This window comes from Petaurus breviceps, unplaced genomic scaffold, assembly GCF_028583685.1.
Source record: "Petaurus breviceps papuanus isolate PSGF00001 unplaced genomic scaffold, PetGlider_PUasm1.0 174, whole genome shotgun sequence".
Taxonomy (NCBI): Eukaryota; Metazoa; Chordata; class Mammalia; order Diprotodontia; family Petauridae; genus Petaurus; species Petaurus breviceps.
In genome coordinates, this window is record NW_027185761.1 from 3,450,149 (window position 1) to 3,471,947 (window position 21,799).

Genomic DNA, 21,799 nt, shown 5'->3' on the forward strand with positions numbered 1-21,799 from the left:
AACTTTAATAAGTTCCTTATGATTTCTTTTCCCTGTTTACCTTCTCATGCTTCTCTTGCTTCTTGTATCTGAAAGTCAAATTTTCTGTTCAGCTCTGTTTTTTTTTCATCAAGAATGCTTGAAAGTCCTCTATTCATTGAATGACCATACTTTCCCCTGAAGCATTATACTCAGTTTTGCTGGGTAGGTGATTCTTGGTTTTAATCTTAGCTCCTTTGACCTCCATAATATCATATTCCCATCCCTTAATGTAGAAGCTGCTAGGTCTTGTGTTATCCTGATTGTGTTTCCACAGTACTCAAATTGTTTCTTCCTGACTGCTTGCAGTATTTTCTCCTTGACCTGGGAATTCTAGAATTTGGCTATAATATTCCTAGGAGTTTTCTTTTTGGGATCTTTTTCAAGAGGTGATTGGTGAATTCTTTCAATTTCTATTTGACCCTCTGGTTCTAGAATATCAGGGCAATTTTGCTTGATAATGAAAGATTGTATCTAGGCTCTCTTTTTGATCATGGCTTTCAGGAGTCCAATAATTTTTAAATTCTCTCTCCTGGCTCTATTTTCCAGGTCAGTGGCTTTTCTAGTGATATATTTCACATTGCCTTCTATTTTTTCATTTGTTTGGATCTGTTTTATAGTATCTTGATTTCTCATAAAGACATTAGCTTCCAATTGTTCCAATCTAATTTTGAAGGAATTATTCTCTTCAGTGAGTTTTTGAATCAAAATTCCTTTTCCATCTGGCAAATTCAGCTTTTTAAGGCATTCTTCTCCTCATTGGCCTTTTGGGCCTCTTTTGCTATTTGAGTTAGTCTACTTTTTAAGGTGTTATTTTCTTCAGTATTTTGGGGGTCTCCTTTAGCAGGCTGTTGACTTTTTTTTCATGATTTTCTTGCATCATTCTCATTTCTCTTCCCAGTTTTTCTTCTACTTCTCTTACTTGATTTTCAAAATCTTTCGTGAGCTCCTCCATGGCTTGTGACCAATTCATATTTTTCTTGGAAGCTTTTGATGCAGGAGTTCTGCATCATTGTCTTCCTCCAGTTCCACGCTTTAATCCTTTTTGTCCCCCAAAAGGATTGCATGGTCTGATTGCACTTCCTCTGCTTGCTCATATTGCTAGCCAATTACTTGACTTTTGAGCTCTTTGCCATGTTAGAACTTTGCTTCCAGAATGGAGAGAGCTTTGTCCCAAATTGCTGGGGTTTTCACAGCTGCTGGGGTTATTAGTTGTGCACCCTCTCTATAGCCCTCACAAACTCTGGCACACTGGCCACACACCCCAGGATCACCACCCAAGACCATGATCCAGATCCAAGCAGGTCAGAGCAAGAGCGATTACCCTCTGAATGGTTGCTTGGTTCCTCTATGATCTGCAGGCTATAAGCTCCATAGGCAGCCACATGGCAGCAGTTCTCCACTTCTTGACCTGAGGGCAGGGGCCTGACCATGCTCTTCCTTCACACTTCTAACAGAGTTCCCCACTGACCTTTTACTTTCTCTTGGGCGTTTATGGTTGAGAAATCTGGAAACTTCCACAGCTGCTGGTGATTCACTCTCCTGAAGGCTGCTCAGGCTGCTGCTGGTTGGGGCCACTCTGGGGCCAGAACGACGTGGCTTCCCCCTTGGTGCAAGAAATCCTTCCTATAGGCCTGCTGGGCTGCCTTCAGTGGGAAGCTTTTTCTCTCTGTCACTCTGTGGGTTCTGTAGCTCTAAAATTTGTTTAGAGTCATTTTTTTTTTAACAGGTATTGGAAGTGGCTGGAGCCAGAGCCCATGCCAAGTTTGTGCTTTTACTTCGCCATCTTGGCTCCACCCCCCAGAAGACATCCTTCTAAAGTCTTTTCTGACACTAAGATTCTGATAATATGACTAGCTGCCCAAATCCAGCTGAATGACTTTGTATTTGTCTTAAGAAATCTATCTAGATTCTTTAGTGCTATACTTCCACAAGTAAAGCCTTAACTTTGGAATTTGCTCCATACCAAGAGGCACATTCAGGCTTGTCCTAATTTCTAGATTAAAAAAAAAAGCAGCAGCATTTTTCACATTTACATCATTGTGTGACAAATTAGATTATACTTGCAAAGAATTCTATTCTCATCATCATCAGTTTATGGCATTTTAGAACTAAAGTGGGATTCTCAGAGGCCCTGTGATACAATCTCTTTTTTTTTTTTTTTTGTACGCAGTACCTGAGAAGAGATTAACTGACTTACCTAAGGTAAATGACATAGCTAACCAGAATCACTGGCTGTTAAGTTTATGTCTACCAACCTCATCAGGGCTTAAGTGGCACATGAAAATGGTGTCTATGGAGCCCTTTCCTGGTCTAAGAACACCCACTGAACAAACCATTTAGCTGAGAATATTGTGTAAACAAAGGTCTTATCTGGGATCTTGTAAATCACTAATGGATATTAGCAGTTCATTTAAGCCTTGAAATATATGTATATTAAAAAGATAACTCTAAATGTCCTTTTATTTTATTTGGTTTAGTTTTCAGAGACAGCAGCTGATCAATATTTTTGAATGACCACAGATTCAGACTTCACTCCCATTCAATCATATTCTGGGAAGGAGGACACCATGATTTACATGGAAGGAATGTCTTTCTTTTTGTTTTGTGCCTCATGAACCCTGAGATATTTTACAGCTCCTGGATTATTTGCTCAATAATTACTCAAGGGGCAGGGAGCAGACAAGGCCAAATCATATTTGTATGTTTATGTGTTACATCAGCAAGCTCCTGGTGTGGGAAGAGAGTCATCTGTGTTTGCAAAGAGTCAGAGGTTTGTAAAAGGACCAAGGGTTGTAGAAGCCTGGCCCAGATAAGATGTCTGACTCCTAGATATGACACTCATCTGATCTAAGACCCTGGGCAAATCATCTATGTTTTCTCTGCCCCATTTTTCTCTTCTGCAAAGTGAAAGTTCTAGTTCTTATTTCCTATCTATGTCTAAGGGCTGCCAAGATTTCTTACAGAATGTTTACTTTGAAGGAAAGATGCTTAGATATACAAAGAAAAAAAATGGCCCTGTCTAAAATTAACCTTTCAGTGCAGAAGACATACATACTTATTTTAATTTAGTTAGTTTTTACTATTTCATTTTGGCATTAAGTTCCATTACTTAACAGGAAAGTGCTGATATGAAACAATTGTTTGTCATTCAGTTGTTCAGTTGTGCTCGACTCTTTGTGATCCCATTTGTGGTTTTCTTTGCAAAAACACAGGAGTGGTTTGCAATTTCCTTCCCCAGCTCATATGATATATGAGGAAACTGAGGCAAAGAGGGTTAAGTGACTTGCCCAGGGTCACACAACTAGCGTCTGAGGCTAGATTTGAACTCATAAGGAGTCTTCCTGACTCCAGGCCCAGCACTCTGTGCACTATGGCGCCACCTAGAGCCACAATATGGAACAATAAGGAAGAAAATTTTAGGTTTAATGAAATAACTCATTTTCAGGGATTGTAGTAGAGGGAATTGGTATGAGAGTTTGTTTTCTATTTTGAATGCGGGTACTGCATCAGACTGTATAGCTGACAGATAAGTGTGTAGGATAAAACAGAACTGAGTATTGGGGGAGGGGTACGTTTTTTGTCTTTGAGGAAATAGCAAAAGGAATGACCTCTGGCAAGAATGCTTCATCAACACCCAGCCTCATGGAGCAGAAGCAAAAACCAAGGGAAGAAGGATATCAGTAGAGCCACATTAAACTGCAGTGACCCAAGCCATGACAGAGAATTAGATGAAGTCTGAAAGGCCAATGGATTTGTGCCCAGGTTTTTGAAGATAGTTAAGTATCTTTGCTAAAGTTAGGACCTGGTCTATCCCATAATTCAGAGTAGCACATGCGGTTTCATACTGACTGTGACTGCCTTCCTGCTCTGTGGGCTGGTTGGGAGATTCCACAGGCCTCAGATATCTGGGATCTGAGAAGAGTGTTCTCTAGCTACCATTGGGACACACGTAAGAACACTTCCTTTGTCCTGGGATGTTCCTGTGGAAACACTGCCTCTCTGTACTGGGGCAGATGACCCACCACAGCTCCTTCTCTCAATCTCCCTTTGTGGGTGGGGTCTGGATCTGAAGTTAGGTCACACATTCACCATTTTTTCCTGAAATACTTATTGATAATTTTTCCGTCTATTATACATGAGAAATCACACCACTGCCTAATCATCACTAGAACACATCTTGAATTATTTTTCTAGATTAAATGATGGATTTGCACTAAAATATCAGTATTCTTAAATCTGTCTTGCACACGACCATGCACATCCATGCGCATGGGCTAGGAGAGGGGTTCTGTGAGTTACTACCTTGGAACAGCTATTCTGCAAGAGAAGGCAATTGGCTGAAGCAGGGTTGCACCCTCCAACCGAGTTAAACCTCCAAACTCAGCTATTCTATCCAACCCAATAAGCATTTATTCTCCTTAGCATAATTTTTTGGGGGGAGTGGGGGAAGGCAAGGCAATTGGGGTTAAGTGACTTGCCCAAGGTCACACAGCTAGTGTGTCAAGTATCTGAGGTCAGATTTGAACTCAGGTCCTCCTGACTCTAGGATCAGTACTCTATTCATTGTACCACCTAGTTGCCCCCCCCTTAGCATATTTTTGAACTAATTATTTTATTTTATTGTCTCAGTGAAGAAATCACTGAGACAATTTGTTTTAAAAGCTTTTTATGATTTGTTTAACTGTGTTTTAAATGTTCTGTTTTGGTGAGCTGATAAGCTAGAAAGGTAAATATGTTTGAAAAGCTATGGATAGTAACTAAAGCAGGCTGGTCCAGAAATATGGTTTTAAGTTACCTAGAAGCCTTTGAGGGCCATTCTAAGGGAACCAGTAGAAAACCATTAACAGGGTGTATCTCATGGTGGCTTTAAAATTAGCAATAGCAGACAGCTCCAGTTTAAAAAGACAGAGAAACTGGCTGGTCAGAAAACCTATGATCAGGAGAAGCATGGTTAGGAGAGGGGCTTACATAGGAGCAACGTTCTGTTCATTAGGAGGCTGTTTCTTTTGTCTTTCGGCTTTTGTCATAAGATGAGGAAAGATGTTCTTACCGGGAAGAAGGGATGTATATAAGCCATTTGAGGCTGCTTGAATTTCTTTTTCTTTCCAGAATAAACTTGGCAAATCACTGCATAGTAATTTCTCAATAAAGCCTGGACAGCTGATATTGTTGGCTATTACACAAAATTGAATCTTAGATTCATAATGAACAGAATTTTAGATTTAGACAGGCCCTTAGTAAATAAAGATGTCCTATAACTCTCTTGCTTTGCCTAGGAAACTTGAGGCCCCCAAAGAAATGAATTCATTAGAATTTTGTACTTTGTCATCACTTGCTAGTTTTCAGGGTGATAAAAAGGTAAATTAAGATGATGAATAGAATTTTAGTGAATTGTTTAGTGAATTGTCCCAATTGTGATGGGACTAACATGGATAAAAGGCAAAGATCTCAAAAGAAATATTTAACTGAAGATCATGTTTATATATATAAATATACATGATATGTTAATGTAAATACTTAGCTGTACATATATGTGCATAAATAGTATGTATGACAGATAGAGAACTCTAGCCTCAGTGAGAGAGACCTAGCTTTCAAATCCTGTCTTCAACACATACAGGCTGTGTGGCCCTGGGCAAAAGGTTTCACCTCTTCATGCTCTGGGCAGTTCTCTAAAAATTTAAGTTAAAGGGGAGTTGCTGATTTGCACGGGCAGAAGGAGGTTTCCTCACAAGAAAATCCACTGAGTAAATCACAGATCTATACAAAAATCATCTAATTCCAGAATCTGACTGAGTCAACGTGTTACTCCCTCTGCCTACTCAGGTCGCAATATCTCTAGGGCTAAACAGATGGTCTTCAGAAATTTCAGTGACACTAATCGTCACTTATCATCAGTCTGATCCTTAGTTAACAAAAATGCATTCCCTCCCTTGACTTATATTCAAAGTCTTTCCAGTTTGGTAGGGTTGGCCACAGCTTGCATTTCTCTAACAAAGTCTTTGAGAACTATAGGCCACTGCCAGACCATGCTGAAGCATCAGTGAGGATTTGAGTGACACAGATACACATGAAATATTTCAGACCTCACATGGGGGATAAAAAAAAATTCAATGCTAAAGCTGCCACTTCCTCCCCTGTATCTCTGCCAAACACTTTCCCACTATGGAGGGCTTTATACTGATAGAGTTTTTTATTTTTAAAGAATATTTCCTTTAATAAAAAAAGACAGGTTGTACTTTATTTACAAAAAAGGAGGGGTGGCACTCACACTAAAACTTTCTCTGGTGCAAGAATATGTGTGAGAAATGGCACTAGGCTAGACTAATAAATGAGTGGATTTCACTGGAGTTAAGTAAGAAAGACGGATTTGAACTTGGCAAGTCAAGAATTCAGTTACTAGAAGATAAAAGAGAGGCAGGGAAGTCACCAAGAAGCAAATCCACAGGATGTTCCCCAAAGTTGAACTGTAGGGCCTGATTATCCTGCCGGTGAACTGGATGGACTTGAATGGCCCAAAGAAAATAAAATCTAGATTCTATTGGGGTTTCATGGTTTATAAGATAGTTGGTAAAGGACAATATAAGATTCTTAGGGCCCAGGTCAAAGGAAGGAAAGGAAGAAGGAAGGGAGGGAGGGAGAAAGGAAGGAGGGAGGGAGGGAGAAAGGAAGGAGGGAGGGAAGGAAGGAAGGAAGGAAGGAAGGAAGGAAGGAAGGAAGGAAGGAAGGAAGGAAGGAAGGAAGGAAAACATTTATTAAGCACTTGCTTTACTAAGTGCCAGACAGAATGCTAAGAGCTGGGAATACAAATACAAGTGAAAAGACAGTCTGTGACCTTAAGGATTCTAATAGGAGAAGAAAACACAGAAAAAGAAGTCGAAAATGGGGAGGGATGGGGATGAAGGTACCCGGTACAAGGGCATGGTTCTGAAGACATGAACAAGGCTAGAAGGGAATGAAGACCCCTCCACAAAATGGAGGCTTAAGGAGGAATACCCCAGTGGGCTAAGGAGTGGGCCTTACAGAGAGATGTACCATGTTGAGAAGGCTGCAGGAGTAGCTGAATGCTACAGGGTGACAAGGCTGCAGGCCTTAATATTTCCCAAAAATATGAAGAAGCAGACAAAAGCAAAACCACATGCCTCTGGCCTCACCTTGCTGAGCTGTGTCATGACGTTTCCTTTTGTTTCACACAATTATTTTCTAACTGGAAATCCTGCACTCTGAGCTGATGTGATGTGATCAAAGGATCCGTGATTTTTCCAGCACAAGCAACTCCCTCCCATCAATACAGAAAATAATCTTCTATGACTTGGATGATAAGTCTGAGACAGCTATCTGGGGCACACAGTAACTTGTACAGAGTCATATAGTTACCAAGCATCAGGGGTGGGATTTGAACTCTAACTCTAAGCATAGCACCCTATCCATTAGACTGACCATGCTTCTTAGAGCCTGTGTAAATGGTATTCTAAATATTATTCTTTACAGAAAAATAAAGATATTCTGCTATGATCAGCTTTCACTATTGGTCCTCTACTCGTGGCTTCTCAAGTGAACTTTTATTAAACATGGCGGCCAGATTAATGGGGAATGGAAAGAAAAGAATGGCTTCTCATCATCAAACAGGATATCCTCTGTATGTAATATCTTTCTCTTGAGACTGGATAATGCTTAAAATGCTAAAAAGCGAAGGGATCTAAACGAGTAATCATGGGTAAAGGTTTGAAGTTGTCTAGATAAAATACTCAACAGTTCATTGGCCTCAGTAATTCTTATCTCAGACTCGATGATCTGTCAGCCTGGTTGGAAAAAAAAAAGTCATCCAATAAAAGGCATACTGGACAGATTTTTGCCTTCCCTGCTTTTGGCCCAGTCTCCAAATGCCAGAAGAATAATCCTTCCCATAATGTTTCAGGACTTCTGGTGTCCAGAACAAATGGGAATTGGGGGTGGATGTTATAAAATGAACTCAGATAAATTCCTTCATATCCTATAAAAACTTTGCTTCAAGTGATGGGTCAAAGTTTGGGTCGTTTTGCATGCACATATCCCCCATCGAAGTTGGAGAGTAGATATTCCCTGTTGAGAGAGCAACTGATGTGTTTATGGGACGGTCGGGGCTCATTTACTCCAGCAAGTTCTATTTTGTTCCAGGGAGATCTGTCTGGATGAGAAAGAGTAGGGTCATTTAGGTGCAGTGTCAGCAAAGACAAAGACATTAAGCAATGTCCAGAATGGCCCGCTCACCATGTGCCTCAAAGCCAGACTTTTCAGAGAACTGTAGAATCGGAGAGCTGAAAAGACCATCACAGCCATCTGGTTCAAAGCATACATGAAAGGAGTCTCTGGTACAGAACACCCCCAACAAGCCTCTGCTTAAATGACTCATAGGGGACGGATGCCACCATCACTGGAGCTAGTCCATTCCACTTCTGGACATCTTGAATTGTTAAATCTAAACTGACCTTTTTGCAACTTCGTTCTACCCTCTGGGGCCAAAATGAGTAAGGCTTTTCCCTCTCTCTACATGACATGTCTTTAAATGCCTGAAGAAAAGAGAACTGAATGTGCTTAGTTCCTTCAACTGACAGTCCTATGATGAGACTTGAGGTCCTTCAACGCCTTCTGGAGATTCCGGTTTCTTCATGTCCTTCTTATGCTTCTCGTACTCAGAATTAAACACAGCACCCCAGATAAGGCAAAGGATGGAGATTTTTAGCCTAGGCAAACTTGTAAACTGCTGAGATCATCAGAAACAAATTACTCTGAAGGCATTCAGAGTAAAAGAGGCAGAACATCAACTACCAAAAAACTCCGAGTATTTTAAGAAACCATTCGATACTGGATTTTCTGATGTAATTTCAAGTTGTTGAGAATGCTATTTAAAAAGACACATAACGAAAACATATTGCCTTCCTACCTAAGCTCTCCCCTTTCCAATCAGTTCCATGTGCTCAAAATGTAGTCAAAATCATCTTCCTTTTTTGCTACTAAAAGCTTGTGATTTTCCTCCTGAAACCCTGTGCTTCTGATCCACATCCCTTATTTGCCATCACCTTATGCTACTTTTCTGCCCAATTCTTCTAGTGTCCCATTAACAGCTTCCTTCAGCCTCTCAGCCTATTTTCTTGCCTTAGAGTCTCTGTATGATTTTCAATCAGCATTTTCCTTCCTCACAACCATTGCCGAAACTTTGTCCAACACACCCCCCTTTTAAGAACTTTCTCATCCTCACTCTTTCCAGAAAATGTTCTCTCTAAAAACATGATGGGAAAACCGCCCTGCCAACACCTTCATGATTTTCAGTTATGGCTATTTTATTCATATAGCTCTTGTCAACGAAATCATAAACTCCTTGAAATCTGGCAAGCCTACCTTTTACACTTACAATGTCTAATACTTAATATAATGGTTACTTAATATTAAGATGAGTGTTTATGCCTACAGGTTAAATACTAGTATCAGTTACCAAATGAAACTTCCAAAGAACTTTTTTTTGTAGAGAAAGAACATGGCTACTGGTCAGCCCAAGAGGCAGGCCTCAGAGGCAGCATGGTAGAGAGACAAGAGAATGAGATTTAGAATCAGAAGAGGTGATTTCAAATCTCAGCTCTGCCATTTTCTACTTGTGTGACCTTGGGTAAGTCATTTAACTTCTCTCAGGTGTCACTTTTCTCATTTGTAAAGTAAGAGTCTTAGACTAGATGATCTCCAAGGTCCCTTCTGAGATGAAATCATGACTTAGATCCAGCCATGTCTTAATGTAGGGTGAGTATACCCCTCCATGGCCGACTAATCAGTCACTTTGGGAAGTGTTCTACTCCTATTAGACTCTCTGTACTAGCATTAGATTCTTAGCTCTATGGAACTGCAAGAATGACTTTTATTTCTCTCCTTTCCCTTCATGATGGAAAGGAAAGGATGGGGTGACTGCCATTCTATACACAGTTCTCCTAGCAGGTTCATCATGGTATGTTTTTTCCCTCATGACAGAGGGACACGATTTTGCTCTTCTAATTCTTGATTCTCCTGGGAGGTTCACTGTAGGGTGGACATAACCAAGGGCCCATTCACTCATGAGAACATTGGTTACTAGAGCTTATGGACAACTTCCCTCTCAATGTAGTAATTCCTGCCACCAATATCCCTGACTTCTAGCTTCTGCTTGATGATCATTGCATTGTTAGCTTATCCTCCCTCTCCAAGTAGCTCTGAGGAGTCAGACATGGTGTTCTGGACATAGATCTTGCTAAGTTTTACCTCTGATATCTGATTGTGGGATACATAATGTCCACTTTAAAACACACTTCCTTGCTCATAAATTAATACCAAATCGAGTATTTGTACCTTTTTCAATCTTGCGGCCCCTGTGCCAGAACGAATAGCATCCATCAAAGCCTGCCTTGCTTCTGCAGGATCACTCGTGGGGCCGGTGGGAATTTTGGGCGTCGCCTTTGACACAGTGGATACCCTGGCAACATGAGAGGGCAGTGTGGGTGCTACTGGAGGGGGCGGGATGTGAGGCTCTTCTTCCCGAGGAGGGGTGTCTACAGCTTGTTTGGAGAGGGCTGCTTCTCGGAAGCTCTGGAGTTCTCCCGAAGCTGAAGAAGAGACCTATGGAGGAAACGGTTAAATTAAAAGTGACCAAATCTGTTCTGGACAGTCCCAGTACCCCCTGAAGTTCACGTGGTTCCCTGGCAGTCAGGCTGCGGAGCCTTGTTTATCCACTAGCTGAAACATCTGGTACTGCACTTTATAAGACTGATCAACATCACTTCAAGGACTTGGCAACGACTTCATCTCAGAAAGGCAATATACTATTTTTCTGAGAACTCCTCTATCTTGTAACTTTTCTTGGCATATGAGGACAGCAACTGAGGCTGACCAGAAGATACTACCCTTGGAAAAAGCCATTAGGATTAAAATCCCACAGATCCAGCTGCTTGATGTGCTCTCAGCAATGACTGACACCACTGTGCCAGCAAATGTGCTGAATTCCTCAGTCCTTTAAGGAATAACTACTGGCATTTACATAGCACCTTTATTCTCGATGTCTCTTTATCTGTTTTTCTCATGTCCTTACAGGACCAGGGTGATTACTTGGTTGACCAGTTGAGCTTTTGGATGTCATGTTACCTTATTCAGGTCACCAGGAGGGGCACTGCTGAGTAATTAATAATTGCTCACATTACATGGAGTTTTACAGTTTACAAAGTGCTTGGCTCACATCAGTGTGCAGCTGTGGGAAGAGACCTGGAACCTGTGTTCAAAACCCACCTCTGGCACTTAGGAGCTATGTGATAGTCAGGGACCAACTTACCAACTTACCTTAGTAAGCTTCATCTGGGAAATGAGGATAATACCACCTACAGCACTTAGTCTCGGCGTTGTTTTGAGATCTAAATTTAGGAATCACTTAAATCACTAAACGAGTGCCTGCTATTATTATGATTAATCTTGTGAAATAAGTAATAGCCCAGTGGTGCAATGGAAAGTTTGAAGGATTTGGTGCAAATGCCTGTGTCTGAATCACAACTCTACTATATACTACCCCATGACCCTGGACAAGTCATTCATCTATTTGGGCCTTGGTTTACTCGCCTCTAAAGTGAGGGTTATTTAGGACTAGCATTTACCACTCAGTACGCATGTTAATAAATGTTTACTCACTGACTAGACTAGATGATCTCTAAAGTATGGTCTGACTCCAAATTCTATGCTAATACTTAACATCCGCATGACCATACCTGGGAAACTGAAGCTCAGAGCATTTTGTGACTTGGCTAGTTTCCCAGATGACAAGAGATAGAGTCAGGCTCTAATCACATAACAGGTATACAATGCTTTGCACATCTGACACCCTATGTAAATGCTAGCTGCTACTATTCCACCTATGGCTTCAGCATCTTCAATGAAGGAAGCATTTTCAGGGACAACTATAGATACTTGCGTCCTGAAGATTGTAAGCCCTTTGCAGGCCTTCCTCTCCTCATTAGTGTCCAACAGTACAGTGCTCTGCACATAGTAAGCACTTAAACACTGGGTTGAATGCATAAATGAATGAGGTCAGTGGCCACTGCTTCCAACCTCCATAACCCTCTACCAGCTGCTCCACTTCAGATGGGTGAGCCTTTAAGTGCCCATGATGTCAATCACCCTGGAAACTCATTGGTGTTGGGGTAGCGTAGTGTCCTCCTAAGCAATAACAAAATCCTTTCGAGCAGAGGACCCTGTGATAAACTGTAATTAAGTAGCATCTGGCTAACAATCCAGGGGTAACTGAGCTCATTAACTCATTGGGAGAATTGGACTCATTAGCTTATTTATTCTCACACATCTAGTAGCTTAAATGAAGGGAAAAAAAACAAGGCATGAGATATGCTGTATACCATTTAAGCTATAAACGCAAAGAAAGATGACAGTTTAATGCCCATAATTAGTAGGCAAATCTACTGAGAGGAGAAAGGCTGATTTCCCAACTTCCTGAAAAGAAGTGCAATGAAAAATAACGTCTTTTGCCTCTTTTTGTGTCCCCAGTGCAGGTAGTGTGCATTTAATAAATGTTTACTGATTAATTCAGAGGGAGGAGACCCAATGTTCAGATTCTGGATTGCTCTATCACTTAGAGACTGTGTTGTATGGAATGGGTTTCTGAGCCTTTGTTTCCCCATTTATAGAACAGGAATAAAAGTACTTCTACTATCTGCCTCACAGGGTGGTTGTGAGGATGAAACGAGACAACCTTTTTGAAAGTACTCAAAAAAAAAAAGTGCTTTGTAAATTACAGTTTCCTAGAACAGAGATTTAAAGGTGGACGACTTCCCCTCATCCAACCCCCTCAATTTACTCTCACCTGTTAAATTGCCAAGGTTGAACAATCAATCAATCAATCAAATAAGTATTTATTGTTTACCTGTCATGGGTCAGGCACTATGTTAGGTACTGGAAATACAAAAATGACATAAGAACACTCCTTGCCCTTGAGGGTATATATAGAGATTAAATAAAGAAGGTGGTGCATTGGCTAGGGCGCAGCATTTGGAGTCATGGAGACCTGAGTTCAAATTCTGCTTCAGACATTTATTCGTTTTATGACCCTAAGCAAATCATTGAAGTGGTCAGGGTTCCAGTTTCCTTATTTGTAAAATGAGACTAAAAATAGCACCTATTTCATAGGGTATTTATGAGGATAAGATGAAGCAACATACGTAAAGTGCTTTGTAAACCTTAAAAAATGCCATATAGGGGTGGCCAGGTAGCACAGCAAGTAAGAGCACCGGCTCCAGTGTCAGGATGACCTGGAGATCGAATCCCGGGCTCAGACACTCAGCACCCACCCAGAAATAACTGGCCATGTAACCTTGAGCAAGTTACTTAACCCCGATTGCTTAAAAAAAAAATTTTAAAAATGCCATATAAATACTACTACTAATTATTATTGTTGTCACTATATTAAAAAAAACACATATAAGGAAGTTTTGGAGGGAGGGCACTTGCAGGTGGGGGGGGTGGGGATCAGGAAATACTTAATGTAGAAAGTGATGTACTTTTAAAAATATATACATATATATTTTTACATGATCAGTTTTACTCAGTATTGCTTCCTTTTCCCCTTCCATTAGAGTCATACTAAATAGTAGTTTTTAAAGACAAAAATAAAAAGGAAAAAATCAGTAGAACCAATCAATACATCGAAAAAGTGTGAAAACATGTGATGTGCAACCCTTGTCCTACCTCTTCAAAGGGGTGGGTTGGGAATATTCTTTTATATCTCTTCTTTCTAGTCATACTTGTTCCTTATAATTTTGCAGCATACAGTTCTGATAGTTTTGTGTGTGGCTGTTCCCCTTTACTTTGCTATACTCACTGTGCACACTGTTTTCTTGACTGTTACTGTAGTTTGTCCTTCGTTCTCAAAAAGGACCAATTCCATCAGGAGAATGTCTTGACTTGCAAGTAAATTGAATTTTTTTAAAAGTGCAAAGTCATCAGCCTCACTCTCTCCTCCAGAGTCATCACAGTTCAGTGGTAAGACAGGTTAGAATGACTGGGGATGGCCCAGGAGGCAGTGGGATACCTTGGCCTTTGTAAGTTAAGGTCTTTCCCAGGTCTCAGCTTGGGGGGCAACACCCATTCAGTAGTTAAAGGCTAGGTAAGAGTTGATACAAAAGATGGCAGAGTTTGCCTTCACAAAAGATTCAATTTGGGAGGGGAAGACTCTCTGAGTTTCTGGACAGAAGAGAAAACAATTGCCATTTACACTCATTGCTAGACATCAAAATCCAAACAATGAGAAAGTGAGGCTTCAGCTGGGACCTATTATTGGTCAATCAGTGGGAGCCAGAGTGATTTGGGTTAAAAGACTCAAACAGCTCCATTTGAATCTCAATGGACTTTATCAAAGCCTGGTTTTTCAGAGCTATATTTCAAGTGATCATAAATGAAAACTACATGAGACAAAAGATTGTCCTAGTTTTTTGAAAAACAATAACACGGCAAATAATTAGGGAAGAAAAAATCTAGCTCCCAAACTCCCAAGATACCTTGTGAAGCGTTGGACAGAGCACCCACATGTGAGGTACCTAGGGAAAAGCAGGCTTTTAAAAGAAGTGAGAGACTCTAAGAGGGGAAGATAAAGATGAAGCAAATTCCAAGCATAAGATATGACCAGTGCAAAGGCATGCAGATAGGAGGTAGTGTTGTGTGCAAGGAGTAGAAAGAAGCTTAGGTTGTCTGGGCCATAAAGTGTGGGAAGATGTGTAATGTACAATGTGGTTTGGAAGGTAGGTTGGAGTCAGGTTGTGAATACTGTGAAAGCAACAACAACATATAATAAGAGAGAAAGTCAGAGTCAAAGTCATGTCCTTTGAGAGGTAGTGTGGTGTAAGAGGATGGGGCACAGAACGAGGAATCAGAAAGACCAGTTTGAATTCTGTCTCAGACGCTTACTAGTTGCATGACTTGAGGTTAGTCACTCAACCTGTTTGGGCCTCAGTTTCCATATCTGTAAAAATGAGGGGTTGGACTGGATGGCCTCTAAAGTACATTTCAGCTCTGATCCATGAGCCAACGAACCCAGATCCAGCGCTTTCCAAGCATGTTAAATATAAGGGGTTGTCTTCTGCCCCATCATCATTATATTCTTAACTCATTCTACCCTACATCCCTAGAAGGCCAAGATGAAAGAAAAGAATTTTAGCTTTAGGATTTGGAAGCTTCAGCACCACTGGGGTGGAGTAGTTATTGTAGGAACCTTTGGGGGGTGGAGGGAGGGAGTGTCAACCAGATGAAAAACTGTGAGAACCACTATTCAAATGAACTATTGGTCTTTGCAGCCTAAAAAGCCCATAAATTTGACTTTCACTCCAGGCCACGCCTAATCCAAAGGGCAATGAGAATTAAAAGACTTCTTTCAACTCACAAATGAATTGTTTCAAAGCTGGAACTTAACCCCTAATAGACCTAGAGCCGGCGCCTCCCCCTCCAGTAAGAATCTGGCTTGTATAAGAAAGTGCCTCAGACCTGCACCTAAAATTCTATTGGCTTCCTTGTGCCTTACCTCTTAAAGAAGGCAGGGGGACACAGCTTTGTTCAGTTGCATTCTTCAGTGTTCTTGTTTTCAATTCATTATATCGTTAGATATGCTAGTCTGTGAGTGTCCTTAAGTCTTTTTTGGATCTCCAGTAATTTAACTAGAAAGCTCAGAGTGGGGGAATCACATTTTCAAATTCTTTCTTATCCTTCATGGTCTCTCATAGTCTTGAATGATTCTGAATGTAAAACTCCATCTGTTTTTGTATAATGATGCTCTCGGAGTGTTTAAGAACGTCTTTGAATTGGTATATAGTTTTATTTACCCAGCAGAAATTCTGTAAATGCTTCTTAATTAATACTGTCGTTGTTTAGAGTCATGACTCTTCATGACCCTATATGGGATGTTCTTGGTGGCAAAGATGCTGGAGTGTTTTGTCATTTTCTTCTCCAGTGTATTAAAGCAAACAGAGGTTAAATGACTTGCCCAGGGTCACATAACTAACAAGTGTCTTAGGCCAAATTTGAACTCAGATCTTCCTGACTCCAGGCCCAGCATTATATTCACTGAGCCACCTAGCTGTCTTAGTAATTAACACTACTGGATACATATTAGGGGAATGTTCTTTTAATCCTTTTAACTCACTTTAAAAGACTATATGCAAGGCATGGGCAACATGTAGCCTTAGGGAGGGGATTTCAAAGGGTGAACATCCCTCAGCATGCAATATTTTCTTTTCTTGGCCAGTCAATCAACAACATTTATTAAGCCCTTTTCAAGTTTTTGGCTTTCAAAAAGCTCACATTTTAATGTGGGAGACAAAACAGGAAAATAAATAACTATGTACATAGAAGATATGTGTGTATGTGTGTATATATGTATACATACATACACACATACATCTATACACATATGTGATATATGTATATGATATGTGTGAGATATGTGTGTATGTATATACACATGGTGGGGTAAGGGCATGGAGCCCCCATGATTTGGAAAATACACATAAAATTTTTGGCCCTCCTTTCATACCAGAGAAGTCTGAATTATCATGGTACTAAAAGATTAAAATATGTTGATATTATACAACATTATACATATATTTTATGCATTTCTGAGTTTCTAAATATTTTCTGCCTCCTCTGTTGGTCTTCAAGTGTTGTCTGTGGCTTCCACAAAACTCCCCCAATTTTCCATTTAATTTCTTATGCCAATCTTCAATATACAGAAACAAAAATGGGGAAGTTGCAATGTGAAAGGGATAACTGTATAAACAGTAGGTGGGAAGATCATCTCAGACAAGCAGGCACTAGCAGTCAGAAAAGGCTTCCTGAAGAAGACGGGATCTGAGCTGATGCTTGAAGGAAAATAGTGGAAGGAAAGAGGAAGAAGATTTAGGTTTGGAGTGAAGATGGGAGGAACAGCTAATGAAAATGGTCAGGGTCAGGAGGTGGAATGACCCAGAAAGTAGACCAGTTAGTATAGCTATATTAGAGACTGCTTGGAGGGGAGTAAAACATAAAAAGACTGGAAAGGTATGAAGGGATCACACTTGTGAAGGGCTTTAAATGATAAATGGGACTTTATATTTGATCCTGGAGGTAATGAGGAGACATTGGAGCTTAATGATCAGCAAGGTGACTCAGTCAAAATTGAGCTTTAGGAAAATCACCTGGTATAAAGCAGAAAATCCTATGTGGTCCCTCCATTAAAAGATAGCCTGTCATGCTTTTTCCCCTCCCCAATCGACCATTACACTGAGGCAGCAGTTTTTGTCCCCTGAATCTCTCCTATAATCACCTCCAAACCCCACGGTTTCTTTGCAAATAATCCTTGAGAACCTTTCTGGGTAGGGAGGAAAACAGTGCACCTGTATGAAGCTACAATTTCCAGAATCCACTCGGGTTTTAGAGTCTTTCCTCTATTGCAGAGAAGTTGCCTACATGGTGTTCCCTTTGAAGAAAAGGAAGGTTCTTGAGGGTAGGAACTATCATGTCTTTGTTGTTGTATCTCTAACACCTAGCACAGGGCTTGGCACACAGTAGGAGCTGACTTAATTCTTGCTGGTCAGTGCTTATTGATTGGCAGGACACTCTTGTTTTCAGAGACTGAACTCATTAGTGCAGGCACTGGGAGGAGGGAAGTCCTTGAAGCAGAACCATGGAGCTCTGACAGGCTGTGTCACGCTAGGGTGTGCAGTCCATTGTTTATCTTTGGGAAAGGTGAGGGATGCATTCTGCCTGGAGAGGGCCAGGAAGAGAGAATGCTCTAGGCAGAGGGACCTTGATTATGTGTCCAAATTCTCCCCCTCCCCCCATCCCTGCCTGTTGTTCTGTAGCACCTACCCTAGAAAATCAGCAAAATGGCAATTTATTCAGACAAGCTGTTATTTTATATTAAAGGAAGAACTGTTCTTTCCTTACCTTCTTCAGGCTGCTGGCACCACTGTGACCTCTGATTGCTGCTAATAGGGCTGACCTTTCACTCTCAGGCTCCGTGTATGAAGGTTTCTTTAAACTTCCCTCTGGGCTATGTTCCGCAGTCTAGAATATTAATGTATTTCAATAGATTTTATTCAGTGGTTAGAAAATGTTTACAAGGGCTCAAAAGAAAATCAATTGCTGAATACTGGTTGGGGCTAATGTAATTGTTTTTTTTTCTTCTTCCTAATTTTTACCTGTTGGATTATATTAAACCATTTCTACAGGTTGCACCATTAAAATCTGTTTTTGTAATGACCTTTAACTACAGGTATTTGGCATTAACTTCAATTTCTTTCCTCTTAACACATTCCTATGTGTCTTATTTCCCTTCCTGGTATAGATGGATGCCATTTTATAACAATATAGCATTTACAGAATTATAAGGAGCTCTTAAACAATACTACAGAGCAAGATGGTTCACAGAAATTTTTTTGTTCTTATATCATTAGGTTTTAAAAACTTATGTCCTTTAGTCAAGCTCAGGACTGCATCATAAAAGGCTTGGAAGCCTGGTCATCCTGCCTCATTATTACTCAGAAGCAACTCTGTAATTATCCTACCACCCCTCTTTTCTGCTTCTAGGGCCAGAGAGGTGAGAAAATTTCAACCCACTCACAACCTCCTCTCTTGGCAGCTAAGCGGTGTGTATAGAGTCCTAGACATGGGATCAGGAAGCCCTAAATTAAAAACTAGCCTTAGACACTCACTAGCTGTGTGACCCTGGGCAAGTCACTTAATTCCTGCTTGCCTCAGTTTCCTTAACTTTAAAATGAAGATGTAATAACACACCCCTTATGAGAATAAAATTAGACAATATTTGTAAAGCACTATGCTAATCTTAAAGTGCTATATAGATGCTACCTATTATTATAATAAGTTGTTATTGTCAATGTCTTTAGACAACTATTTGATGGGGGATCGGGTTTAAATTATGAGGAAAATAAAAGTAATTATATGTAAATACTGCCTATCTACACTGTCTCTGTCTGTTTCTCTTTTCTAGGCATAAGTATAGCATGGCTTCAATGCCAACTTTGTTAAGTGGATATAGAACTGATTTGAGGGCTGAGAAAACTTGGGTTCAAGCCCTGTCTCTTATACATACTGGCTGCATGACCCACAAGTCGCTCAACCTTCCAGTATTCTAAAAACACTCTGAAGGTGTCAATCTACATTGGTAAAAAAGAGTTAATTACTACATTAGCCAGGAGTTCCCTGTGTCATCACAGGTACAGTACTTTGCCCTACAGTAGCAGCAGGCACAAAATTTAATGCTGACACATGCAATACCCCACACCTTGTGCCTTAAGGCAAGCCATTCCTTTACCTTTCTGAGTTTTTCCTTTCCTCCTGCAGTTTGAATGGCTTCCATCAAAGCACTATGCAACGAAGTGTCTTTAGGTGCTGGTTTCTGGATGACAGGTTTGAATTTCTTCTTGGGTCCAAATACAGTAGCTTGTAGAGGACTCTCAAGTTCATTGTCACGGGCAGATAAGGCATCTGATCTATCTTCCCTTTTCAAAACACTCTGGCCGTTTACACCTGCAGCATTCTGATCATTGTTACTGACACAAGGCCATTTTGTGGCACCTGAAGTAGAGCCATTGGAGGTTTGGAATCCTGGTGACCTTGCAGGAAGAGAAGAATCTGCATTGTCTGTCTTGCATTTGGGGTCACAGACAGAACCGGTCTTTTGGTGACTGTAACTGTGTTTTCCATTGTAACCACAAACTTCTATAGAATGATCAGTATTGGGGGAAGATTCAGTTAGTGTTCTGCTAATGCTTTGTTTGTAACTGTCTGCAGAGCTGTCTTGAGAAAGGGGCTTGATAGTCACTTCTCCATTTTCCATCTCAGCAGTGGTTCCAATGGTAGGTTTAACTGATTCCTTTCCGTGACCAACCCAACAATCAGAGTATGACCTTTTGGGATCATTTTTAGATGCTTTTGTTATGGAATGTGTGCTATTTAATAGATTGTCCTTCTCAGGAGGAGGTGCTAAATCTTGCCTGGGCTTCCGGCCTTCCCATCCACTTTGCTCTCTCTTACTCTTGCTAAAAGAGCTGGTGTTGACTGGAGGAGTTTCCATCCGTCTTGCAATTGCAGAGGCAACATATTGGCTTGATGTTCTTCTCTGAGGTTTAAGAAAAGGGAGGACTTCCCCTGTAGGGTTAGTTGGTGTGGCAGCTGGTGGCTTTGTCTGAGCTGTGCTGGTGACTGATGCAGTAGATGTCTTGCTTTTGTCCAGCTCAGAATTGTTTTCACCCACTCTGTGGGCAGCTGGCTGAGACGGTTTTAGCTTTGGGTCTAAGAATTCTGGTTCTGCTTTGAGTTTCATTTCTTTATGGTGTTGTTTTAGTGGCAGAGTAGCCGTAGCTCTTTTAGCACAGTCTGTGGGCCCATCAGGATGTCTCTCTATGGAGTTTGACCTCCAGAATTCCTTTACTTTCCCAATGGGAAGTGTCTCCATTTGACTAACAGAAGGTATCGAGGTGCTCTTCTTCCCATTAACATGTGGGCTGACTAGATTGCCTAATTCATCTATTTTAATGGCACCAGTTGAGAGGGATACTCCTCTGTCGTAACATTTCATCTCTGATTTTGGAGGAACAATCTTATAGGTTGTGAGGCCAGCTTTAGGTCCTACTGGGTTCTGGCCTCGGTAATACCATGTTGATGGCACTATGACATCATTTTTATCACTGGTTTGCTTTTCCATCATCAATTCTGAAATAATTTTCTTAGTCATATGGGACCTTTGAATGCCATTTGACTCGTGGCCCTGACTGTTGTTTTCCTTCAAATACAGGTCACCTATTTGAGGCTTAACGGTAGAAGAAGCCACCCTGGGCTTTAGTTCACCTGAACACATATTTTTACAGTTGTCGGATGGTGCCAAGTCCTTTTCTTTGTTCATTTCACATGAAGAAACATGAGATTCAAACACATTCTCCCTCTTTTTCACAAGTACATGGCTAGTTTTTGTCTTGTAGGACTGGTCATACATGGGGCTCTCAGTCATGTAGGTTGCTTTGTTAACCACATGTTCCGTATCAAAAGAACCTGCATTATTGTTTTTATTGATGAAAGTCCCCAGATCAACAGGATCATCTAGAACTTCCCCTATAAATGTAACGGGAATTGTGTAAGCATTATCTTTAGGGACTATGACCTCTTGTCCATGGGAACTGGGCACACCATTGGTAGAGTCTGTTAAAGAGTTGGTATCTGTTTCATAGCTATCTTCCATTTCTGAAAAAAAAAAAATACAAAAGAAAATTCTCTCACATTGGCCCCAATGGTATAGTTCCCATGCCAGCTCTTTAGTGTAATCATAATCATGAGGTTGGTTCCCTTCGGTAACATTTGTATAAGATATTTACATACATTTACAAGTCAATCCAGTTTACCATCTACATATATCCTGGGCCAGATTCTTATCTTACATAATGTGATGGGAGAACTGTTGGCAGTTTACAATGTTTCCAGGTGAGCTTCTTAGTTAAAACAACATTCTGCCATTGTTTTTACAGCTAAAAAATAGTTTTCTAAATCTGAACCCTTTGTTTAAACAGCTTTAGTGCATCAACATTTCAAGTTCATTCTCGGTTTTCACCTCCTAGTAGCTCATATGATATCAGAAGCAAAGCAAGATAAGACACCAGAGAGCTTGTTTCAACTGTCGTGCCTTAAATGGAATACGGGGTGACTGCTTGAGTATAAAGGAACAAAACCATTATAAAGCTTTCTCAAAGCC

General features: G+C 40.6%; 1 protein-coding gene across 13 annotated transcripts in view; it reads right to left on the reverse strand.

Annotated features, from left to right (window-relative positions):
* The window catches only part of COBL (cordon-bleu WH2 repeat protein), a 371,034-nt gene that overhangs the window by 11,361 nt on the left and 337,874 nt on the right, over positions 1 to 21,799 (reverse strand). For 2 of the 13 annotated variants that reach the window (XM_069083714.1, XM_069083709.1), the window contains 4 exons: positions 19,370 to 21,294; positions 17,983 to 18,102; positions 10,372 to 10,638; positions 7,676 to 8,188 (listed from right to left, as the gene is read on the reverse strand). In XM_069083714.1, the coding sequence (XP_068939815.1) occupies positions 8,165 to 8,188; positions 10,372 to 10,638; positions 17,983 to 18,102; positions 19,370 to 21,294 (2,336 nt within the window). In that variant the 3' untranslated portion in view covers positions 7,676 to 8,164. Of the gene's footprint in view, positions 1 to 7,673; positions 8,189 to 10,371; positions 10,639 to 17,982; positions 18,103 to 19,369; positions 21,295 to 21,799 lie in introns of those variants that run through there. The other 11 variants (XM_069083713.1, XM_069083715.1, XM_069083716.1 and 8 more) reach the window with 9 other exon arrangements.